The sequence below is a fragment of the Columba livia genome, chromosome 2, assembly GCF_036013475.1.
Source record: "Columba livia isolate bColLiv1 breed racing homer chromosome 2, bColLiv1.pat.W.v2, whole genome shotgun sequence".
Classification (NCBI taxonomy): Eukaryota; Metazoa; Chordata; class Aves; order Columbiformes; family Columbidae; genus Columba; species Columba livia.
The window spans coordinates 5,827,256-5,849,534 of record NC_088603.1 but is presented as its reverse complement, the minus strand read 5'-3'; the positions used below and the strand labels follow the sequence as shown (position 1 = coordinate 5,849,534).

At 48.1% G+C, this 22,279-nt stretch overlaps 1 protein-coding gene across 3 annotated transcripts in view; it reads left to right on the top strand.

The window, feature by feature from the left end:
- LOC102088147 (mitogen-activated protein kinase kinase kinase 3) overlaps positions 1-22,279 on the top strand; it is a 91,104-nt gene that overhangs the window by 4,507 nt on the left and 64,318 nt on the right. For 2 of the 3 annotated variants that reach the window (XM_065050354.1, XM_065050352.1), the window contains exon 2: positions 21,809-21,888. In XM_065050354.1, coding sequence (XP_064906426.1) covers positions 21,885-21,888 — 4 coding nt within the window. In that variant the 5' untranslated portion in view covers positions 21,809-21,884. Of the gene's footprint in view, positions 1-19,766; positions 19,851-21,808; positions 21,889-22,279 lie in introns of those variants that run through there. The other variant, XM_065050353.1, reaches the window with a different exon arrangement.

Below are 22,279 nucleotides of genomic sequence, written 5' to 3'. Positions count from 1 at the left end.
GCGGGCCGGATCCTGGATGGTGGCGGCCGAGCTGCTGCGTGGGCTGTTGTGTCAACAGCACATGTGTGGCCAGGTCCTTGGAGGGGGTGGGAGGATGCATTGAGAGTTCAGGTAGTGGTTAAACACCAAATTGCTTGAAAAAATAGCCTTAGGCGTGTGGATTCAAGGCATCCTGCAAATCTACTATGGCCAGAAACTTGCATGCTAATGAACAAGATGTTGTTTGATTGACAGCTAGATGGTTTGGAGGAAAAAAAGACTGTAAAATTCCTTTGGGAAAGTAATTTGCGATATAAGGAGTCTTGGCAAAGGAGGCAGCAATGTCTTAAATCCAGCACTGCTGGAGGGTGTTTGTGGCCTCTGCGGTGCTTTGGGTGCTCCTGCACTGCTGGGACTGCCCTGGAGTGATCATGTTTGTCTTCTCCACGTGAAGGTGTTTCTTGCACAGCGGCTTCCAAGTGCCCACAAATCCCCAAGGGACTGCTGAAAGTTTTGCAGCTAACAGTCATTAGCCCAAACATCACGTGCAGAAACGAACCCTGTGTTGTGCTGTGAGTTGTGCTGCTGCTGGTCTCGGTGCAGGGGTTTGGAGGAAGATGCTGCTTCTTTGGAGTGTCTATTGAGGCCCGTCCTTGTCCTTCAGTCCTCAAGGGGTCAGGCGGTTGGACTAGATGATTGTTGTAAATCCTTTCTTACTGTACTGTTCTATTCTGCAGATGTACATGCAAGTCCATTATGATGAGGATGGTTGGTTACTTGGCTTGCGTAGTGCTTTGGTGCTACAACCTCTGCATTTTTGCGGTTGAGCAGAGGTCAGATCATCACAGTTGTTACCTGAAATAGTGTAGCACTCTCTGTGGTAAAAGCTTAAAAATAATCAAGCAGATATTTGATCTCTTTACGGTGAGCTGTTTGCACCTTTTGCTCTATACAGTGGCAGCAGCGGTGCTGAGGCATGAGGAACCTGCAGAAGGGTGGTGGGCACATTTCTCGAGAATGCTGAGATCTCACTTCGGGTGTGGATTGAAGGGCTGGGGCATCCCCTGTGTGGGGCAGCCCAGGTGCTGTGATAGGGAAGGTCAGAGAAAATGGCTTGGGAGAAAGTGTAAGCTGAGATCTTTTCTAGCTGGTAGTGAAGCTGAACTAAAGTGAAGTCGTGTGTGTGCACAGAAACAGTGTTTTAAATCATAGAATGGTTTGGGTTGGAAGGGACCTTCTAAGTTCACCTAGTCCTGCCATGAGCAGGGACATCTTCACCAGCTCAGGTTGCTCAGAGCCTCATCCAGCCTGGCCTGGGATGTCTCCAGGGATGGTTCATCCACTACTTCTCTGGGAAACCTGGGACAGGCTTTCACCACCCTCAGTGTCAAAAATGTCTTCAAGTCCAGCTTGAATCTTCCCCCCTTTTAGTTTAAAACCATCACCCCTGTCCTGTTGCAACAGGCCCTGCTAAGAAGTCTGTCCCCATCTTTCTTATAGATCTGTGTTCAGCCCCTCACCTCTTCTCTGCCATTACCGGGGAAGTGCCCTGGAGAGGACTGTCCCTTTTTTGTGTGCTGGCTCAGTGCAGTGTGATTGCCAAGGGCACCTGATAGTGTTATTTGCATCTGGATGATGCTGACAGATTGATAACTCAGTATCTGCAGCAGAACTAACGTGGTGGCTGGAGGGAGGTGTGTGGGCTGGGACGGTGGGACAGAGCAGCCCAGGAGTGTGTAAGTGATGAATAACCAGTACCTGGAGAACGGAGATGTGGGCTGGCTTCTGTTGAGGTGGGTCAATGCATTGATGTGCTGTACAGCAGGGCTCGTTTTGCTGAACCGATAAAGCATCATCCTCAGCTAGAGCTACCAGGCTGGGCCAAGCTCCTGGAGAGCTTTCCTTGCTGATGCAAGGTGCTCACGCTGCAGCCTCGGCGCCTTCTGTTTGCCTTTCGGCACAGAACTACAGCACCGATCCTTCTGCTGCCTTTTGGAAACCTGAGCGCCCGGTTAATAAACCGGTGGAATGTGTTTGCTGCTCCTTGGTCTTATTCCCTCAGTGCGGGTGCTAACAGACTAAGTCATTAGAGAAATATGCGAGATATTTCAGTTATTTCTCTTTGGATGATGCTGGTGGTGAGTAAAAGAGATAAACAGAGACTGTATTGAGCTGTGCTTAGTTTATTGCATCACTGATTTTATTGAAAGGTTCAAGGTCCGGCTCTGAACGTTGTTGCTGCTGAACCCAGCAGCAGAGTGAATTTGAGCTGTTCCCAAGCTGTGCTGTGTCTTGCCAGAGGAAAAAGGGACGGGAAAGGTGGTGGTTTAGTGTTCCGGATGGGTATTCCCTCCCAATGGAGGCTGCAGGGGGTGATTGCAGTGCCTAAGGAGAATCATGATGGGGCAAGTCCTGTCATGCTTCCTTCTTGAGTTTTCACTGGAAAACTCTGCACTTGGCTCCTCTTCGCTCCCAGGAGCTGCTCCTGGGATGGTGACAGCCCAGGAAAGCCCTGCTGGTGTCTCCTCTTGCAGCCTTCTGGGTGTTGAAGCTGGGATGGGACCATCAGGGCTGCCTGGATGTGGGGCCACACTCCTGCCCCCCATCCTCAGCACTCCCAGGCTTTGCTGGACGGGAGGATCTGCTTCACTGGTGGCCTGGGCTGATGTCCCCTTGCTCCCCCTCTTGTGATACAGTCACTTGTGGCTGTGCTGCATGGGGAATACAAAGTGCTCCTGGATGCTGGCTGGAGTTACAGGTGGCTCTCACAAAAGGACAGTTCTTTTGTCTTCTACATACCCTGATGATGGTTTCTGTCTCAAGACTTGGCTTCACCTCACTTTGCTGAAATGTTGTCTTGAGCATGAAGGATTTGAGGAACATGCCTGCTCTGGCTTGTTTTTGTTTGCAGTGGGGATGCTTGCTGGGGCTCTCCACAATGCTCTCCCCAAGGCACTGCGCTAAGATCTTCATGACTTACCACTGTGTTACCTGGCCCAAGAAACAGGAAAAAGTGTTTAATTATCACAATATTTCAGCAACTTGACCTGCAGCATTGTTGGTGTGACCAACACCTGGTGCATGCCTGGTTGGCTTCAGGATGGGGCTGTAGGTGGTGAGGATGTCTTCTATTTGTAGTTTGTGTTATAGGAAGTGAGGCCAAATAATTGATTTTTGGACCCAGTGCAAAGGTGCTGAAGGTTGTAACTGCCTTCATCTCTGGAGGGAAAGCTGGAGATGAGCTTGTTCAAGTCTTGGTCTATGTCTGGGCAATCTTGTGCAGAAGGAGTTGCCTTTCATGTTGGACTGTCCCACGGGGGTGGTGTGGCCTGCTGGGCTTCCATCCTGGACCACCACAGAGTCCCAAAGCTATTTGGGACTAGGACAAGAAGCAGTAAGACTTTCCATACGTGGGAAGCTGATTTGGGTTTCATAGTTTGCGTTGGCAGAGGTGCAGTTTGGTGTCTCACGCTGTGTGGGAGTCACCAAGAGGTGAGAACGGTGAGAGGTAGTTGTGGAAGAACATGGAATTTGTTGGGCAAGGTCTCCCCTTGCTGCAGGAGGTATTTCCCACCTCTTTGACATGTCTTGGGCTGGATTTGCAAAACCTCAGAGCTGGAATTTGATGAATGGGTGCCTTGGTGTGGTTGAAGGGCTTTAGGCTGGGTCACCACCATGTTCAGGAGTGTCACCAAGGGCTTTGAGTCATGCCCCTGCAGTAATCTCTCTCACCCAAAAAGAATGGTAGGAAAATGATATATAAAAATATATATGTATAAATATATTTTGAAAGCCTTTGTGGTGTTCAGATAAATTGCATGTACATTAGTTGTGTCTACCAATGCCTCCAGACTCACAGAACAGTGTTCTCCTTAACCAGAGGCTGGCATCCTTCTGGTTATCAGCTTGCGGTTCTTCAGTAATAGTTTTAAACTAAAAGAAGGGAGATTCAGGCTGAAATTTGACACTGGGGGTGGTGAAACCCTGGCCCAGGTTGGCCAGAGAGGTGGTGGATGAACCATCCCTGGAGACATCCCAGGCCAGGCTGGACGGGGCTCTGAGCAACCTGAGCTGGTGAAGATGTCCCTGCTCATGGCAGGGGTGGCACTGGATGAGCTTTGAAGGTCCCTTCCAACCCAAACTAGTCTATTCTATGAAATTAGAAGATCAAGCCATTTGGTCAGCAACTGATTAAAGCTTAAGTACATCTTTTATGCACCTGTGTGCCCCGTGTGCGTAGAGTCCTGTGTCTATGGGCTGTGCGGTCACCACAGACCCCTGGTTGGATGGGGTCTGGTGGATGGAGCAGCCTGCAATTCCTCACACAGGCCTGCATGCCCCAGTGTTGGCTTTGGGTTGATGGGCAGTAGGTTTCCTATCTGCCCTGGCTTGTAGGCAGAGTGTGAATGAGGGACTTGCCTTCTTGCTGTTCCCCATCTCTGTCTGTCCCTTCCACATGTGTTTCCAGCTCCGGCTATTTTTGCAGGCTCTGAGCAACACCCCTACAATGCAGCGATCTGGACTGTGGGGGATCCTGGCTGCCAAATGCTTTGCTAAGTGCTTTTATAGGCCATGCTTTCTTACATAGCCTCCTGTGAGGTAAATTTGCCTCGAGGCTCTATTTTGGGGCCGTCTCTGTCACCTGTCAAGAGGTGTTCTGCTCTCTGACTTGGTGCCGAAAGGCTGGCTGTGGATGGATGACCAGTTGCTTACCTAGCATTACCAAAGCAACGAGTTGTTGCTTTCCATGACTCATGAAAATGCACTGTAGGCTCTCTTAAGAATGGCTGAGATCATTTTTTTGGCTGGCTTTGAGAATCTGGTTTCCTTAGCAAATAGCACTGGGGGTGGAGGGAGGGGGATTTCCGAGCTCCTTTCTTTGTATGTGTGATCTGGATTTTTGAGCTTGCCTAATAAAATACTTCATTTGAAAAAGCGGGGGGGGGAAAGACCTGTAACTTCCACCTCTGTTTAGTTTTCATAATGTGTCATTAAGTTGTGTTTAGCTGTAAAAAAAGGAAAGGTGCTAATAACATTAGAGCCGCATGCTGTATTTCTCTTAAATAAGCAAGCATAGAAATGTTATGGGTGGTGTTTTTGTTTTAAAGCAAATTCTTTTGGGGAAGGAGAATGTGCAGAGAAAATTTTGCGAACAAAACTCATAATTCTCAACAAAAAATAATTGATGCAAAGTTTGCTCAAATAGAGGACTGATTCTATAGCGATGCGGCAAGGCAGAGTATTAGCAAGAGGGGGTTTAGTGTTTGGTAAATCTAATTTTTTTAATTTATTTTGAAATAAATATTTATTTGTAGATCCTTGGTTCACTTTCTGGTTCTGTCTGCTCTGTCTAAAGCAGCAGCACCCGCATTCCTGAGAACCAAGCACTGCGAAATGAGCATTAACCGGAGGAGAATCAGAGCGGCGATGGCTGCGGTGACTTTGAGAGCAGGAGGTCCCCAAGTGTTTTGCGAACAGGTTGCAGCAGGCTCTGCAGGGTCTTTCCAAAGTCTGATTGTCCTTTGCAGTCCCTTGAGTGCTGGTAGAGAAGGGAGAGGAAATCCTTGGTAGGCAGAAGGTGTGGAAGGATTCCGTAAGGAGATACGCGGGGTGGTGGGTTTGAGATTTGCTTTGCAGATGGTGGAAAGAGTGAAGGTTGGGCTTGTTAAACCCTGTACACAGCAATGTGAGCTGAACTCAGTAATTGAATGGATGTGGACTGACCTCGTGCTGTGTGTTCTCTGCCGGTGCTCGGCTGTGGTTAAATTCCCCGCTGGGGTCGGCAGGACCGTGTCCCGAGGTGCTGCAGAAGGGGTTGGAGCTGCCCCAGGGCTGCGGAACAGCAGGAAAACGAACAGTAATGACCCGGCTGTTGGCCAGGGCTGAGCGGGAACTATGCGACTGAACAGGTTTGCGCTCACTTCCTCGTAATCTCAAAGATGAGATAATACAGAAACTCAGCAGCTTTTGCCAGCGAGAGCAGCGAGGCTTTTTTTTCTGCCCCCGTGCGAGGCGGGAGCAGCTGACTTGCTGTTGTCTCTGGTTGCAGGGCTGGTGAAAAGCAAACTCGTCGTGCTCAAGGAACACACAGTTGAGCATCCATTGCTTCAACTTGGGCTGCCCGGTGGGGTTGGCTCTGGGGTTGCTGCCTGAGCCAGCACCCAAAGTGGCTCCATGTGCCATGATTGCTCAGGTCCTTCCTGTTCTCTTCCTTCTGTGAATTTCTCTGCGTCATAGCTGGTTAGTTACTTGGAACTGTAGAGTAGTTAGGGTTGGAAGGGACCTTCAAGGCCACTTAGTCCAACCCCTGCAATAAGCAGGGACATCTTCACCCAGCTCAGGTTGCTCAGAGCCCCGTCCAGCCTGGCCTGGGATGTCTCCAGGGATGGTTCATCCACCACCTCTCTGGGTAACCTGGGATACTGTCTCATCACCCTCAGCACTGAAAATTTCTTCCTCATGTCTGAATCTCCCCCCTTTAATTTAAGACCATCACCCCTTGTTCTGTCACAACAAGACCTGCTAAAAAGTCTGTCCCCATCTTTATTACAGGCCCCTTTTAAGCACTGAAGGGCCACAATAAGGTCTCCCCAAGCCTTCTCTTCTCCAGCTGAACACCCCAACTCTCTCAGCCTGTCCTCCCAGCAGAGCTGTTCCAGCCTCGGATCATTCCTGTGGCTCCTCTGGCTCCACTCCAACAGTCCGTTAGCTTTGGGCAGAGTGGGTAATGACCGCTGCTTTCAAGTGTGGTGTTTACCCCCTTTGTCCATGGTTATAATCTATTCCATGCATAACATAGGACACCCCAGATCCAAATCTTCTAGATACTGATAGTTTTCTTCAGTAAAAAAAAAAAAGGAAATGGATGTGACCTGCAGTTACCTCGTCTTCATGGTGCTTGTGGATATTTGAATGCAGGGCTGGAGTTTATTACTCCTAGGTGGTGGTTATCTGCAGTCACGGCTGTAGGGCCATGGTGGCCACAACAGTGGGCTAGCACTGTCACAGGGCTCAGCAGTTGGATGAGCTCCATAAGAGCCAACCAAGGCTGTTCAGAAGGTCAAGTCCTAATTTACCATCTCGTTATTATCGTAAGTTATTTCTGCTGGGCAAGACCTGCCGCTGGCTGTAAATTTGGTAGTTTTGGTGAGCCAGCAGATGAGCTGGCAGAGCTGCCTTCCAGGGCTTCCCCTGCTTGCTGCTGGTTAAAAGTGCAACCACAATTTGCAAACTTGTTCTGTATTTTTTTTTAAACTGCTGTGCCTTCATATCGCCCCCCAATGCATAATATTCTTTTGATTAGGTAAGCCAGCATCAGGTACCTCAAAGGGGCTACCACATTTCTAGGCAGGTGTTGCTATGGTCACTGTGTTTTCCCATCTCTAACTTACAGGTGGAAATGTTGGAACCTCCCTTTCTGACCCCATATTAAGCTATTCCCAGCCCAGTCTAAGGTTTCCAGTGTATAGTGTTGGGGAAAAGAATCCGTTATAATTACATTCCAAATCCAAAAGAATCAATCATTCCTCCCCCAAAAACTTGAATAATTATATTTAAAATAGTGATTTATTTTCTTACTTTTTGCTTGAGCATTTTGAACGTCATGACTTATTCTTCAACTTTTGACATCTACAGCTCCTTTTTTTTAAACAAAAAAAAGGAAGCGTGGGTTCCAATGTAATCATATGACTCCAGGAACTGGGTACTCGTGAATAACACTGAATGCTATGAGAACTGGCAATGCTCAGGGTCATCCTGTGGTCCAGCAACTGAACTAGAGAATGGAGCAAAACCTTCTGCTCCCAACTCCCTTTCCAGTGTTCCTTCCCCATGCCTTGGTGTTGTCTTGTTGCAAGAGATCTCAATTGTGTGGCTTTTGTATTTTTATTTATAGGGTACAAGGTTTTTTTCTGTTTATAATGAAATTTGCTGAGCTCTGATCCTGAGTCCCTCAATTGCTGTCTGGATTATGTATAAGGATGGTCTCATGTAAACTGTGCTTATCGGTGCATGCTTTGTTTTAACACGCTTTGGAGACGTGGGAGAGATGTGACTGCTGGACCTTTCTCTGCTTAACTGCACTTCTTGGGCATTTTTAAACTAAAAAAGAGCCTTGATACTGCTAGTGGCATGAATCAATGCAAATTGCAATGTAAGCTTTCATTACACAGGGGGCTTAGAGGGAAGATGAGGACAGACTTATTAGCAGGTCTTGTTGTGATAGGACAAGGGGTGGTGGTTTTAAACTAAAAGAGGGGAGATTCAGGCTGGGCATAGGAAGATATTTTTGACACTGAGGGTGGTGAAACCTTGTCCCGGGTTGCCCAGAGAGGTGGTGGATGAACCATCCCTGGAGACATCCCAGGCCAGGCTGGACGGGGCTCTGAGCAACCTGAGCTGGTGAAGATGTCCCTGCTCATGGCAGGGGTGGCACTGGGTGAGCTTTGAAATCCCTTCCAACCCAAATTATTCTATTCTACATTGGATTATGTTCTCATCAAACCCTTTGGTTCCTTGCATTTCCCTTTCTGGTGTTTGGGGGTTTTTTGAGCTGATTTCTGACAGTGTCTCAGCAGGCTTGGCCTGGCTGGTCAATGGAGGGCATGCTTTTCCCTGTGCTCTTGCCAACCTGTTTTCTGCAAAAAAGTATATTGAGTGCTTCTGCACGTTGGACAGAATCAGGCTTGAGTGCTCAGAGAAGCACAGGTACTCAGGTACCACAGAAATGAGGTTTTTGTGCTGCTTGTGGCTGCTGGGACAAGAATTAGGGGACTTGCTTGGGTGCCTCGGAGCTCCCTGAAACCAAAAGCCAGGCAAATGCAAGTCTTTGCTGATCTCTTCTCCTATTAGCGTGAGTGTATTAACAGCTGGAAAACGAAATGTCTTCAGAGGGCAACGCTCTCCCAACATAAGCAGGCAAGCAAAGCCAGTGTGTTTCTTTACAACGTGGGAGATATTTATCTTATGACTAAGCATAAAAGTTGAGAGATGGAAAAGGTCCTATTAGATTATCTCATCCACCACCCTGCTGGAGTGCAGCTTTACTCCTTGGGGTCTATTTATTACTGGGCTGTTGGGCAGACAGGAGTAGTTTACTCGGGGTGCTATGGGTTAGTACCAGCCAGGCTGTGCAGGTGAGGACTCCACATGCCTGTGCCTCGACCTGCACAAGTTGCAGCAACAGGATTTTGTAGTAAAAGGACGAAAAGCTTTAGACTCGACATTGTTTGAGTGCTTGGAGCCTTCTTGTTGACTTGCTGGGACTCAGCGTGTGCAGGCATCAGCTCATCTTTTTTTAGTGTTTTAGGAATAAGCTTATTTTACCTTATATTTATGATGGAGCTGGTGGTTTGGAAACTAATAATAATAGCAAAAGAAGTCTTTTGGTAAGGAGAGGTCAGCCAGCTAGACATCTGCACAGCTGGCGTGGGCTCCGTTGACCATGATCTATGACAGTGGTGTGTGAGAACTCCCTGAGGGGATGTCAGAAAGGTGCAGGTGGGAATGTTATTGCTATGACAAACACAGCAGTGCTGGAGTTTCAGGCCTGAGCTTGGGGACCATCAGCACTACTTGGTTTATTACTCCTCAGTAACCATAGCACGGGCCCATGCACGTGTACTTTTTGTTTCGCACTCCCTGATTTCATTTGCTGCTCAAAGCACTTAGCATCTCCTAGATTGAAATGGCTGAGTGTTGAGTATAAAGGGACAGGTTCTGTCCTTACCTAGAGCATGTTAAGCCTGACAGTGTTCAAGAAGAGACTGGACAACGTCCTCAGACACATGGTGTGAACTGTGGGGTTGTCCTGTGCAGGGACAAGAGTTGGACTTGATGATCCTTGTGGGTCCTTCCAACCCAGGACATTCTAATGTGCTGAACACAGGGCATGGGAGCAGGAACTTCACATCTCGGCGTGTGCTGAGCTGCCTTCTTGTGTTGAGCCTGCTGGCTCTCACATTTAGGATCTCTCTGCTGGCTCCAAAGGTGTCTCCTGGTCAACAACAGTACAAGATCAATATTTAGGGTTTAGAGACCAGGACCATTCTGTGGTGCAGGTGAGCAAGCCTGTAGCACCATGAGCAAGATATTTTTGCTGGTGGTGGTACTGTGTTGAGCCCCTGGGGCTGTGCTGTGGCCTGATCCTGTGTTTCCTGACACCACAGTCCATTTTGTGCAGATTTCTGGAGTTACTATGGGACATCTCTTGGTGAAGAGGTTGATTTTTTGGAATCAGAAGCTATCCCCTAGATCCATGGAGGGTAGGGGCTGGGTGTCTCATGGTACAGACCGTGTCCCTGGCACCAATGGTCTTTGTCTTGGCATGTTCTGTGGAAGTGACACTATCGCAGTTGATGTTTTCCAGGAAAACTTCCAACCCTTGTAAACAAACTCCAAGATGGGCTTTGCCTCCCTTCCCTCAACTCAGTATCTTGTGGGGAAGAGTGAGTTGCAGTAGGGCACAGTCATGCAGGCAGCAAATCTGCCTTGTTATTATTTAATTTAGCCAAAACTTGGTTTGAAGATATTAAAAGCAATTTGAAACACTGTCTGGACACCGCCTCTTCTCATCAATTAGTAGCATTAAACACTCAGCGGGGAGGATTAATTAGAAACTGCAATCTTTCCATCGTGACAACCTTCTGGTTTCCATTGAAATGCAGCTGAAGAACTGGAGGAGCTTCTGTATTTTGTTTTGATATGCAGGCGTATGATTCTCTCCATCCTGGAAATTAATTCATTCTTTCTGTAAATGGGGCTGTGGGAATCAATACTGAGTTGAGCTCTTTCTCCAGAGCTTTCTTTTAAAATAAAGTAGTTGACTGTTTCCCCACTGTGCCTAATAAGTGACCTGATTTTTGGAGCAGCTGAGCAACTGTTCTGATGGTCTCCTAGTCTGGAGGTTTTGTGTGGCTGCCCTGATGGTTTGGGGTTCGTCAATGGTCTCTTGGGGGTGATGGGCTTCTGTCTTTCGAATATCTTCAGGTCAGGCTTCCTCTGAGATGGCATTAAAAGCCCACAGCCTTCTGTTGCCTGTGACTTTGCGTTGCACCACTGGATGCTGTAGGAAAGGAAGTTACTCATCGCTCTGCCTCCCTTGCAGATGTCTTTTGGCCTTGGTGACCTGTTGTGCTCTTAGCCTGACACTCTGCAATGCTGTAAGCTGCATTTAGAGTTGAGATCTGCCTTTTCCTCAGTTTCCTCCTCTTTTCTTCTGTCCACCAGACTCAGGGAATGAATGAGAGGCAGCACAGCAGCTCCCTTGCTGTATTGTACTGGGGGAGCAGGTCCTAGAATAGTTTGAGTTGGAAGGGACCTCCAAAGCTCACCCAGTGCCCCCCCTGCCATGAGCAGGGACATCTTCACCAGCTCAGGTTGCTCAGAGCCCTGTCCAGCCTGGCCTGGGATGTCTCCAGGGATGGTTCATCCACCACCTCTCTGGGCAACCTGGGATAGTGTCTCACCACCCTCAGAGGCAAAAATTTCTTCCTCATGTCCAGCCTGATTCTCCCCTCACTTAGTTTAAAACCATCACCCCTTGTCCTATTGCAACAGGCCCTGCTAAAAAGTCTGTCTCCATCTTTATCAGCCTCTTGGAAGCACTGAAAGGCCACAATAAGGTCTCTCCGGAGCTTCTCTTCTCCAGCTGAACACCCCAAGTCCCTCAGCCTGTCCCCCCAGCAGAGCTGTTCCAGCCTCGGATCATTCCTGTGGCTCCTCTGGCCCCTCTCCAGCAGGTCCATGTGTGTCCTGTGCTGAGGAACCAGAGCTGGACCAGCACTGCAGGGGGGTCTCACCAGAGCGGAGCAGAGGGACAGAATCACCTCTCTCCACCTGCTGGCCACGCTCCTTGTGGTGAAGCCCAAGATACAATTGGCTTCTGGCCTGCAAGTGCACATCGCTGGCTCACATCTGATCTCATATCCACCAAGTCCTTCTCTGTGGGTTGTCTTCACCCCCAGCCTGTATTGACATTGGTGTTGCACTGTTAAATGACAGCTGCAGGTCATGTTTGGGCAACTCAGGGCTGCTTCTCCTTTGGAAGAAGCTGCCTCTTGTGTGCTGCAGCCCATGGCAGTCTGTGTGTGTGTTCTGCAGAGCAACAACTGCATGACAGTCAGGTGGTGAAGGACCAACAGAGGCAGGGCAGAGGTGGGAGGCCCTGAGCACTTTGACTTTGGTCAATACATATGCTCTGCAGATACTTGAAGTTGTGTAAGTGTATGGCCATGAGGATATTGAACAAGTTCTTCACAGAAAGGGTTGTCTGACATTTGAACAGGCTGCCCAGGGAGGTGGTGGAATCACCCTCCCTGGAGGTGTTGAAAAGACACATAGACAAGGTTCTTATGGACATGGTTTAGTGACAGTGCTAGGTTATGGTTGGACTCTGTCTTGAGGGTCTCTTCCAACCAAAATGCTTCTGTGATTCTGTAACTGTGTGCGCGCTGACCAGTCTGGTTCCTGAGCTGTTGATGGCTCACTTATCGTGTCTAGTCACACACAGGCGAATGTACTTGAGTTCATGTGATGCTACAAGTGAAGAGGACAAGGAGAACAAACCCTCTGTGGAAGCTGACCCACGTGTTTGTTTCATATCCCTATCACCACCCCACCAATAGCACGCACAAGCCAGGAGCTTGTGGAGACAGCAGTGTCCTGGGGCTGTGCAGAAATATGGTCCTTCTGCCCCAAAACACAATCTGTCTTTTAATCTCTGCTTGCCACCAAGTGTTTGCCAAGCTCTGCTTACTCACCCTGGTCTAATCTTGATCTAGAAGTGCATGGCAGAAGCAGTGTGAGCAGGAAAAGGACCTTGCAAGTTCTGTGGTGTCTCTTGGGACCTGATCCTCAGGTCCTGGTCTCCCCATGTGCTGCGGAGCTCGTGCTTCTTGCCCATGAGGAAGAAGCAAAATAACCGGATAGCTGCTGAGAGAGCAGAAAGTGGTTAATTAGTCCCGGCCCTTGGTTTCGCACTCGATTGCAAAGTTGTGTTGTGATCAATCGAATCTAGATGGGCTGCGGGGATGGGGCCGCAGCTTGTTAAAAAAGAAGCTGTGCAGTGGGATGGCTGCGAGAGGGACTATTGATTGCAGCCTGTTGAGGGTAAATGGCGGGATACAAGGGCTGGTAGGACAACTCGTAGGAGATGTGTTACCCTGGATGCTGTCAGCGGGGTGTTGCAAGTGAGAGAAAGTGGGTCAGCTAGAAGATGGGATGAGTGTGGGAGATGGCACAGTGGCTGAAAAACCCTCATGCTGCTGTGAGATCTTGCTGGCCGCTTAGGTGATGGGTTGGACCTCTCTCCTTCCCAGTCCAAAGCTTGGTCACTTAGCATTAACCTCCCCATTAGAGCATGTTGGACCAGTCATAATGTTTGTAATGCTTTTGAAACTGAGGCAAAGCCACAGAGACAGGGTTGGTTCCCACCTGTTGTTATCCCTGGGGAGACCTGGGTGTCCCCATCCCCGGTTAAGGTGCTGCTTTCATTCAGGCCAAGTTCTCCTTGGCACCATGTTGGCTTTGCAGCTCTTTGGCGTCAAGCTTCGTTCACAAAGACTTCAAATTTCTTGGTCCGGATAGCAGCTTGGTGCTGTGCAGATGCTTTTCTCCCAGTTGCTTTTGCAGGGAAGATTTTGGTCTGAGACGAATGCTTTTCAGAGAGCAAGTTTGTTTTATGTGAAGATTTTAGTATCTGTTCCTCCTTTTCCATTTCTGCTCTTTTTTCTGTTTTCTCCTAGGGGCACAGGAAAAAAGAGGCCTGAAGCCTCACTTTTCCAGATATACTTCGTTTTAATTTCCCCCTCCCCAAAGTCTTCAGTCATTTGAGGCAAAAAAAGGCATGAAAACCTGCAGGAGGAAGAAATTAGTCTCTTTTGTTTTGGCTTTTATCTTGTGCATAGAGGTAGACCTTCCCCTTTGCTGTGTTAACTTATGGGTCACAGTAATGGAGATCAGAGGGTTTCTGTTGGTGTAACTGGCATCAGAGTTTCTCACTGCTTTACAAGTGCACAGGTAACTATTTGAGGGCAGTATTTTTGCCCTATAAAAGGGGGAATGATGCAGAACAGTGCTCTCCTCTAGCTGCAGACCTTCTGCAGACCTTCATCCCCAGCGAGCAGGGATGTGTGTTAAATAATCCTGGCTTGACTGGCTTTTGGGGAGATGAACGTACTGGGTTGCAGGAGATGAGGATCCTTTAGACTTTATCACATGAGTGCCTGATTTTAACATTTCCATTTAGGTGCAGCGTGTGGTGGGACTGAGATGGGCTTTGGGTGTAACCAAGGCGTCTGAAAATTGGTTGGGCTTCGCCCCTTGCTGGAAGAGGCAGCTCCTCTGTAACAAGGGGGAGTTAACAGGGATGCACTTCTGTGCTGTGCAGGCCTTGATGCAAGTAAAAAACCAAACAGGTGGGGACCATAGGTTCTTTGGGTATTTGCAGAGCAAATACACATTTCACCAAATGAATGCATGAATGATCATGAACTGGTTGGGTGGCAGAGCTGGGGGGGTGTGATGAATGGTGCAGAGTCTGGTTGGAGGTCTGTAGTTAGTGGGGTTCCCCAGGGGTCAGTACTGGGTCCATCCTTGTTCAACCTGTTCACCAATGACCTGGATGAAGAGACTGAGTGCACCCTCAGCAAGTTTGTTGATGACACCAAACTGGGAGCAAGGGCTGACACATCAGAAGGCTGTGCTGCTACCCACAGAGACCTGGACAGGCTGGAGGATGGGGCAGGGAAGAACCTGATGAAATTCAAATGCAAGTGTAGGGTCCTGCACTTTGGGAGGAACAGCCATGGGCACTGGTACAGGTTAGGGGTTGACCTGCTGAAAAGCAGCTCTGCAGAGAAGAGTTTGGGAGTTCTGGTGGACAACAGGTTGACCATGAGCTAGTGATGTGTCCTTGTGGCCAAGAAGGCCAATGGTACCTGAGGTGCATGAAGTAGAGTATGACCAGCAGGTCGAGGGAGGTTGTTCTTCCCCCTCTACTCTGCCATGGTGAGGCCACATCTGGAGTTGTGTGTCCAGTTCTGGGCTTCCCAGTTGAAGAAGGACAAGGAATTACTGGAGGGAGTCCAGTGGAGGGCTACTGAGATGCTGAGGGGTCTGGAGCATCTTTCTTATGAGGAGAGACTGAGAGAGCTGGGGCTGTTCAGCCTGGAGAAGAGAAGCTGAGAGGGGATCTCACCAATGTTTATAAATATCTCAGGGTGGGTGTCAGAGGATGGACCAGACTCTGTTCAGTGGTGCCCAATGACAGGATGAGGGGTAACGGGCACAGACTGAAACACAGGAGGTTCCATCTCGATATGAGGAGAAACTTCTTTCCTTTGAGGTGCCAGAGCCTGGACCAGGCTGCCCAGAGAGGTTGTGGAGTCTCCTTCTCTGGAGACATTCAAACCCACCTGGACACCTTCCTGTGTGATCTGCTCTGGTGACCCTGCTTGAGCAGGTGGGTTGGACTGGATGATCTCCAGAGGTCCCTTCAACCCCAACCACTGTGTGAAAACATTATCTCTGACCTTATAGGACTGTGTTTGTTTTTTGCTGATGGAAGAGTTGACTTTCTAATCCTTTTGATTTGCTTCCTTGGTTTATGGGTTTTAATAAGCTTGAGATCTGTATGCGAAATCAAAACTATTGTGTATGCCAGTGCAAATTACTGATTATTCCACTGAATTTGGTAAAAGGATTATCACAATAAGGCAACAACACTGAAAAAAACCCACCCTCATTGGAGCATGTTGTCTGCAAGGTTTCATTTACTAAGTCATTTGTGGGAAGAGAGAGCTGAGAGGGGAGAGATTTCAAGATCTCAATGGCTGTTTTAACGGGTTGTCAGGGAGGTGTTAAAGCTCATGTTGTGCTGGAGTCAACAGGATGGCTCAGGAGGTGTTTCTCTAGAAGCAGCTGTGGAATACAGCTGCATTGGCTGGGTCACTTACTAAAGGTATCCTCCATCATGCATGATGGCTCTTAAAGAAGCACAGGCTAGCTCTTCTCCAGCAGAATAGCATAGTTTGAAAGATGCTTAATTACTTTTTGGGTGCTGTGCCCAAAAATGGGGAGAAAAAACCCTCAAGTGATGTGTGTTCATGTGGCATGGCTTGTGGGGTTTTGTGTGGAGTAGCTCCCAGAGAACTGGTTTGCCCCTTTTGTGATCTGTGGTGACACATGTATGTCACTTCTTGCTTAGCAGCCTGGCTAGTGTGTGCTCAGGAAAGGTGGTTTTTTCCTCCTCATCTTGCCTCACACAGTTTGTCCCTTAAGGCCACTTGGGACATATTTCTGCAAACCCAGCCCAGTCACACGCAAGTCCTGGATTTTGCACCTGGGACACGGCAATCCTGGCTGTACACACAGACTAGGGGATGAGAGGCTGGAGAGCAGCTCCATGGAGAAAGATCTGGGGGTTCTGGTCAATGGCAAGTTGAACATGACCCAACAGTGTCCCTGGAGCCAAGAGGGACCCGTGTCCTGGTGCATCCAGCACAGCACGGCCAGCTGGGCAGGGAGGGGATTGTCCCACTTTGCTCTGCACCTGGAGCATTCACTGTGTGCAGGGCTGGGGACACCGGGTAAAAAGGAGATAAAGGTACTGGACAGTGTCCAGAAGAGGGTATGAAGTTGGTGAAGGGTTTGGAGGGGAAGCTGTATGAGGAGCAGCTAAAGTCACTTGGTTTGTTCAGCCTGGAGAAGAGGAGACTGAGGGGAGAGCTCATGGCGGCTCCAGCTCCTCACAAGGGGAGGAGGAGGGGCAGGGCTGAGCTCTTCTCTTTAGTGACCAACGACAGAACCCGAGGGAATGGCAGCAAGATGTGCCAGGGGAGGTTTAGGTTGGACATCAGGAAAAGGTTCTTCACCCAGAGGGTGCTGGACACTGAACAGGCTCCCCAGGGAGGTGTCACAGCCCCAAGCCTGACAGTGTTCAAGAAGAGACTGGACAACGTCCTCAGACACACGGTGTGACCTGTGGGGTTGTCCTTTGTGGGAAGGGAAGTTGGATTCAATGGTCTTTGTGGGTCCTTCCAACCCAGAACATTCTATGATTCAGTGTTTTCAAAATGTCCATCCCAGCTGCATGCTCACAGATGTAGGTGCGTAGTCTCTAACAGCTACTTGTTGGGTGACTCTGTGTGACACATCTAACCTGAGCAGAAAAATTCCAGAGGAGTAGTGTCTTCCATGCCTGAAGTGTCACCAACATTTAGCTGTTATTTTGTGTAACTTCTAGATATGGATCCCATTTCCAGGGTAACTCTGTGTGCACCAGATCAAGTGTCCTATAGCATCTAGAGCAAAATTACAAGAATGAGGTTGAGATGATCTGAGGAAACCTGTAATATTTCAGTTGCTTCTTCTTGGCATATGAATCCGTCTTTTCCAAGCCTGCAAGCTCTTTGAGCTATCAACATGCATACATTTGTCTTCTCACCATTATAACAATCTCACAGGCTTTGCTGTTGTTTTTAACACTACCCCAGCCCTGGCCTCTGAAACATTTTGAAAATACCGTTTACAATAATATTTTTAACAGTTCCGTAGTATACAAAACTCCAGTGCCCTGGCAGGACTCCCGGAAACTTGCTGAAAGTTAATGTGGTCAACGCTTAAAAAGGAGAGATTTTTTCCGCTTGACTCTTGCTTGTTCAACTCTGAGCCCAACATGTTGTTCCCTGCTGCTTGAAAAAACAAGGAAAGTCCCAATTTTAGCAGTGCTCGTTTGAGTAGCTTTCCAGCTGATCCACATTTCAGGGACAGTTGTGGCTTTTTTATTTAATGGTGGTGTATCCCCACGTCTTCGAAGTGTGAAGTGGTGCTCAGGTTGGATAAGTAGGTGCTGCTAGCCCTGGGGATGATAAACTGTGGAGGGAGATGCCAGTTGCTTGTGCTGTGGTGCTGGCAATATGTCCTGACTCAGACTGGTTTATGATGGATGCTGAGCCTTTCTGGGGTAAAACCAGCCTTTTTTGGGATAGCTGATACTATAAATCCCATTTCCAATCCATGGTAGGCTGTTGACTCCAGCTCTCAATGCTGGGCTATCTGTTTGTCCTAAATCCTTCCAATAAGTCTCTTCCAGTAATTTTTGTCTTCCCTCAAACCCAGGGAGAAATTGCTTTTCTGTCTTCCTCTGCTTTTCTTTGAGACTTTGATGCATAGATGCTGGAGCCATGTACATTGCTGTTCTCTCCCTTGAACTCAGTTTTGCTTAATCCCACCCTAGCCAGGAATATGGGGAGAAAAGGGAAGAACTGGGATTAATTTTTGAAATGAATTAATGCTCTTACATCCAGCTCTCATGCAGATACTCTGCACTCAACTGTAATGAAGCTGAGCCACTTCAGCTGCGGAATTTAGTTCCGCTCAGTCAAGTCAAAGCTGCTCTTATTCTCGATAAGAGCATCTATATTGGGTTTTCCTGCAGGTTAAGTTACCTCCAGTAGTTTCCTAAGCAGCTGAAGTATTTTGCGTGCACAACATAAACCTGAGACAGGAGTCCTGCATCACCCCGACATCCCTGGGAGCCGACACTTTGAGCTCTTAATTCCACTGCTCTTTAGGAAGCCTGTGTGCACGGCGAGGTGACCAGGGCAGCAGTTTGATGGGGATTTACAGGAGAGGCTGTGAGAACGGTGGAGTGTGGAGCAGGAGCCCAGTTTCAGGCATTCACTGGTTTGCATTGCAAACCACCATCACTTGGAGGCTTTGAGGGAGCTTAGTGGGAGGAGAAGTGGGATGATGCTGCTTTCAAGTGCATCAGAGTAGAAAAAGCATTTCCTTTTTTTCTCTTTTTTCCCCCCTTTTTCCTCGCTGTTTTTAAGGGAGATAATAAAAGGGCACAATTTGTCCTACAAACAGGAATTTGTCCTGTAACAGGAAGCTGCTGGTATATATTTTTGGGAAGCCACGGAAATTGCTGGTGTTTGCAGGCAGTTTAGAGACTGGCTGTCCTCAGGACTGAAGTGATCTGCTTAAACTGAATATCTCTTTTTTCTTGTGTATCTGTGGAGGTTTCTTGCACTGTGTGTAGGGGCTGCTTTGCTCATGAGAGTGGGGGCTTGGGGGCTTTTTATGGCTGAGGTGATGGAGAAGAGCACCAGGGAGGGCTTTCACAGAAACACACAATGTCAGGGATTGGAAGGGACCTGGAAAGCTCATCCAGTGCAATCCCCGCATGGAGCAGGAACACCCAGATGAGGTTACACAGGAAGGTGTCCAGGCGGGTTGGAATGTCTGCAGAGAAGGAGACTCCACAACCTCCCTGGGCAGCCTGGGCCAGGCTCTGGCACCCTCACTGAGAAGAAGTTTCTTCTCAAATTTAAGTGGAACCTGGAAAGGTCAGCGTTTTTTCCAGGTTTGCTTGCACGGTTCCTATAGGTGCATGTTTTGTAACTAGATAGAGATTGCAAAGGTCTGGAAGGCCTCCAAAAACCCCGTAGAGAAGTCTGTGACACTGATGGGAGACTTAACCTGGGCTAGCCCAGGACTTTAGGGTTAATCCAGGCTATCCATACGTGGCCTTTGGTGCAAACTGCACCAAGCTTAATTGCTGGAAGGGCTGCATCAATTTTGAAAGCAAAAGCAGTGAAGATTTTTGCACCGTTTCCTGCTGTTGTTATAATCAGATGGAATTTTTACACCACTTTTTGGTGCTTTTTCTGCTCTTTCAATCCACTTTTGCATAGACCAACCAGTTCCTTCTCAAGATAGGACTTTAAACCTTTCCAAACCTTTTAGTTACTTCCTTGCCTCTTCCTTTGTTTTGAAAAGAGTCCCTGATGGACGTGAGCTCTTTGGCTGAATGATGCTGTCCTGAGGAAGCTGCAGCAGCAAAAGGAACAACGCACTTTGGGGCACACGTATGTCTCTGTTCTTATCGCTTTCCCTTCCTGCTCGTCTCTCTCAAAATAGGCTGGATAAATATCCTCCTGCTTGCCAGCACCAAGGCGCTGGAGCTTCACAGAACGGTTTTAATCCACAAGTGTAGTTGTTCCTGCTTCACTTCAGATTTGTCACTCTATTTAAATAGATTTGTCTGAACTGGGAGGTTTTCTAAGTGCCTCTTTCTGCTTCTCCTGCCCAACCTGTGATGTGTAATACTGTGAAATTTGCATTTGTGTCCTGGCACACACACATTGTGTTGGCTTTGTGGTGATATTGCCTGTTGTGACTGCAGAACAAGGATGTTTTCCTCTCTCTGTGCAAGTCTGAAGTGTTTGAGGTGTCTCTCCATTTACTTGTGCTATCGCACAAGTTTTCCACCAAGAAATCCGTGTGATGATCAGCTAGCTCAAGTGGGCTGGTTTTTGCTCATCACGTCCATCACTGCTGCTTATAAACGGTGCCCATCTTGGGGTGTTTTGTGCCTTTGTTCTGTCTAAAATGAGGGTGAGCAGGACTGACTCCAGCAGGCTCAGCTGTAGACTCTTAAGTTTCTCAGTAAGCAAAAAAAAAACCCCTTTTTGCTGGGCATAGAGCTTTGGCTAAATGTAGCATGGTGGGTAACTGAACCCTGTTCTGCATCAATTTGGGGCTAATTAGCAGGTAGCCATGAGTACCAGTTGGCAACAGGCAGGGCTGTAGGAAATGTGATCTCCATGAGGAATGTATGGGACATACGTTGCTGCTGAGAGCTGCCCAGACTCAGTTTGTTGGTTTTCTTTTTCCCGTGTGGTCAGAGAAAGGCTGGTCCAGGGTTGAGGAACCTTGGCTGGAATTTGGAAGGCCTGAATTGAGGTCTTTGCTTTGATACAGGCTGCCTCTGGGACTGACTTTCCATGTCCTGCAGTCAGTCTGTTACCCAAGTGTTATCCCATAGGGAAGGTTCAGGCCATCCATGAAGAAGAAATTCTGTACACTGAGGGTGGTGAAACCCTGTCCCAGGTTGGCCAGAGAGGTGGTAGACGTCCCATCCCTGGAGACATCCCAGGCCAGGCTGGACGGGGCTCTGAGCAGCCTGAGCTGGTGAAGATGTCCCTGCTCATACTCCAATACTTTAACACCGTAGAGGTACCAGGTTTGTGGTGTGTGACCTTTGAGGTGTGCAGGGGAGGGCAGATTCCTGCTCTCAAATCCTGATGTAGAGGGTTTTGATTGCAGGGTGACAATAAAACCCTGGCAGATGAATTGTTAATCTCCTCTCTTCCCTCCCTCTCCCCCCTTCCCACTCAGGACAGGTGATTGGGAGGAAAAGGACAGAGAGAAGAAAGTTAGAAAACTGAAAAAAGTTTTACTAATGGTACTAGTAAGAATAGAGAAACTAATACAAAATATACAAAACCGATCTTGAAAGTCCCAGCAACTGCAGAGCCGGCAACCAAAGTCCTGGACTGGACTCTGCAGCCAATCAGAGCTGGATTCTATCTGTCAATGGCCTCAGTTTGCAGGGATTGCTAGCAAGGTCCTCTCCTAATGTCGGCCATAAGCAGAAGGGAAGAAAGGGACAAGATCCTTTTATGTGAAGTATTCACATGAATGGAATGTTATACACAGTTGGTCAGGTTCTTGGTCACCTGTTTCTCGTTGTCCCTCTGGTGAGATGTCCATCCATGCTTATCAATAACTTTGCATTCCATTGCTATGTTTACCAAAACATATACCTGGTTCTCCAGGAAAATGCAGCTAATATGAAGCTTTAGCTGACAGGCAAATTCACTGAAAGAGAAACTTGTTTTTAACAAAACCAGGATGTCTGATGAAATTCTTCTTTCTCCCAGCCCAGGTGATGGTGGGGAAATGCTTCATGAAGGGTGGTCCTGTGCAGTCTCTGTCCCCATTGACATGTAAAAATTAACCTGTAAACTGTTTGTTATTACAGGGTGGATACTTGAGAGCGGAGGATCAGGTACAAGTGTCTGGGACCGGTGGAATGGAGGCCTGATGTAGCTGGAAAGATGGGTAAGAGCTGGATTCCCCTGAAACAATTGATATTCTGCAGCCTGATAACAGAGCAAAAGACATTGCCAAGATGGCATGGATAAACAGTACACTGCTTTCTAATTTTTTTGCCTTCTAGTCACATCAAAATTGGATAAATTCTCTTTTGACTGTCAGTGTGATCTGGTGGGTCATATTCTAGGTGGAGCTTCTTCCTGAGTCTGCCTTGTATTTCTGGGCTGAACATCTTCATTCTCTGTATCTCTTCTCCCAAGGAAGCTTCAAACAGAGTCTGAGTATATTGCTTTTGTAGTCAGTGACCTGCATTACTTGCACCTTCTCCCTCTGCTGCTGGATTAGTTGTGTATCGGATGCTCTGTGGTGCTGAGACTTTTTAAAGTGAATATTATTT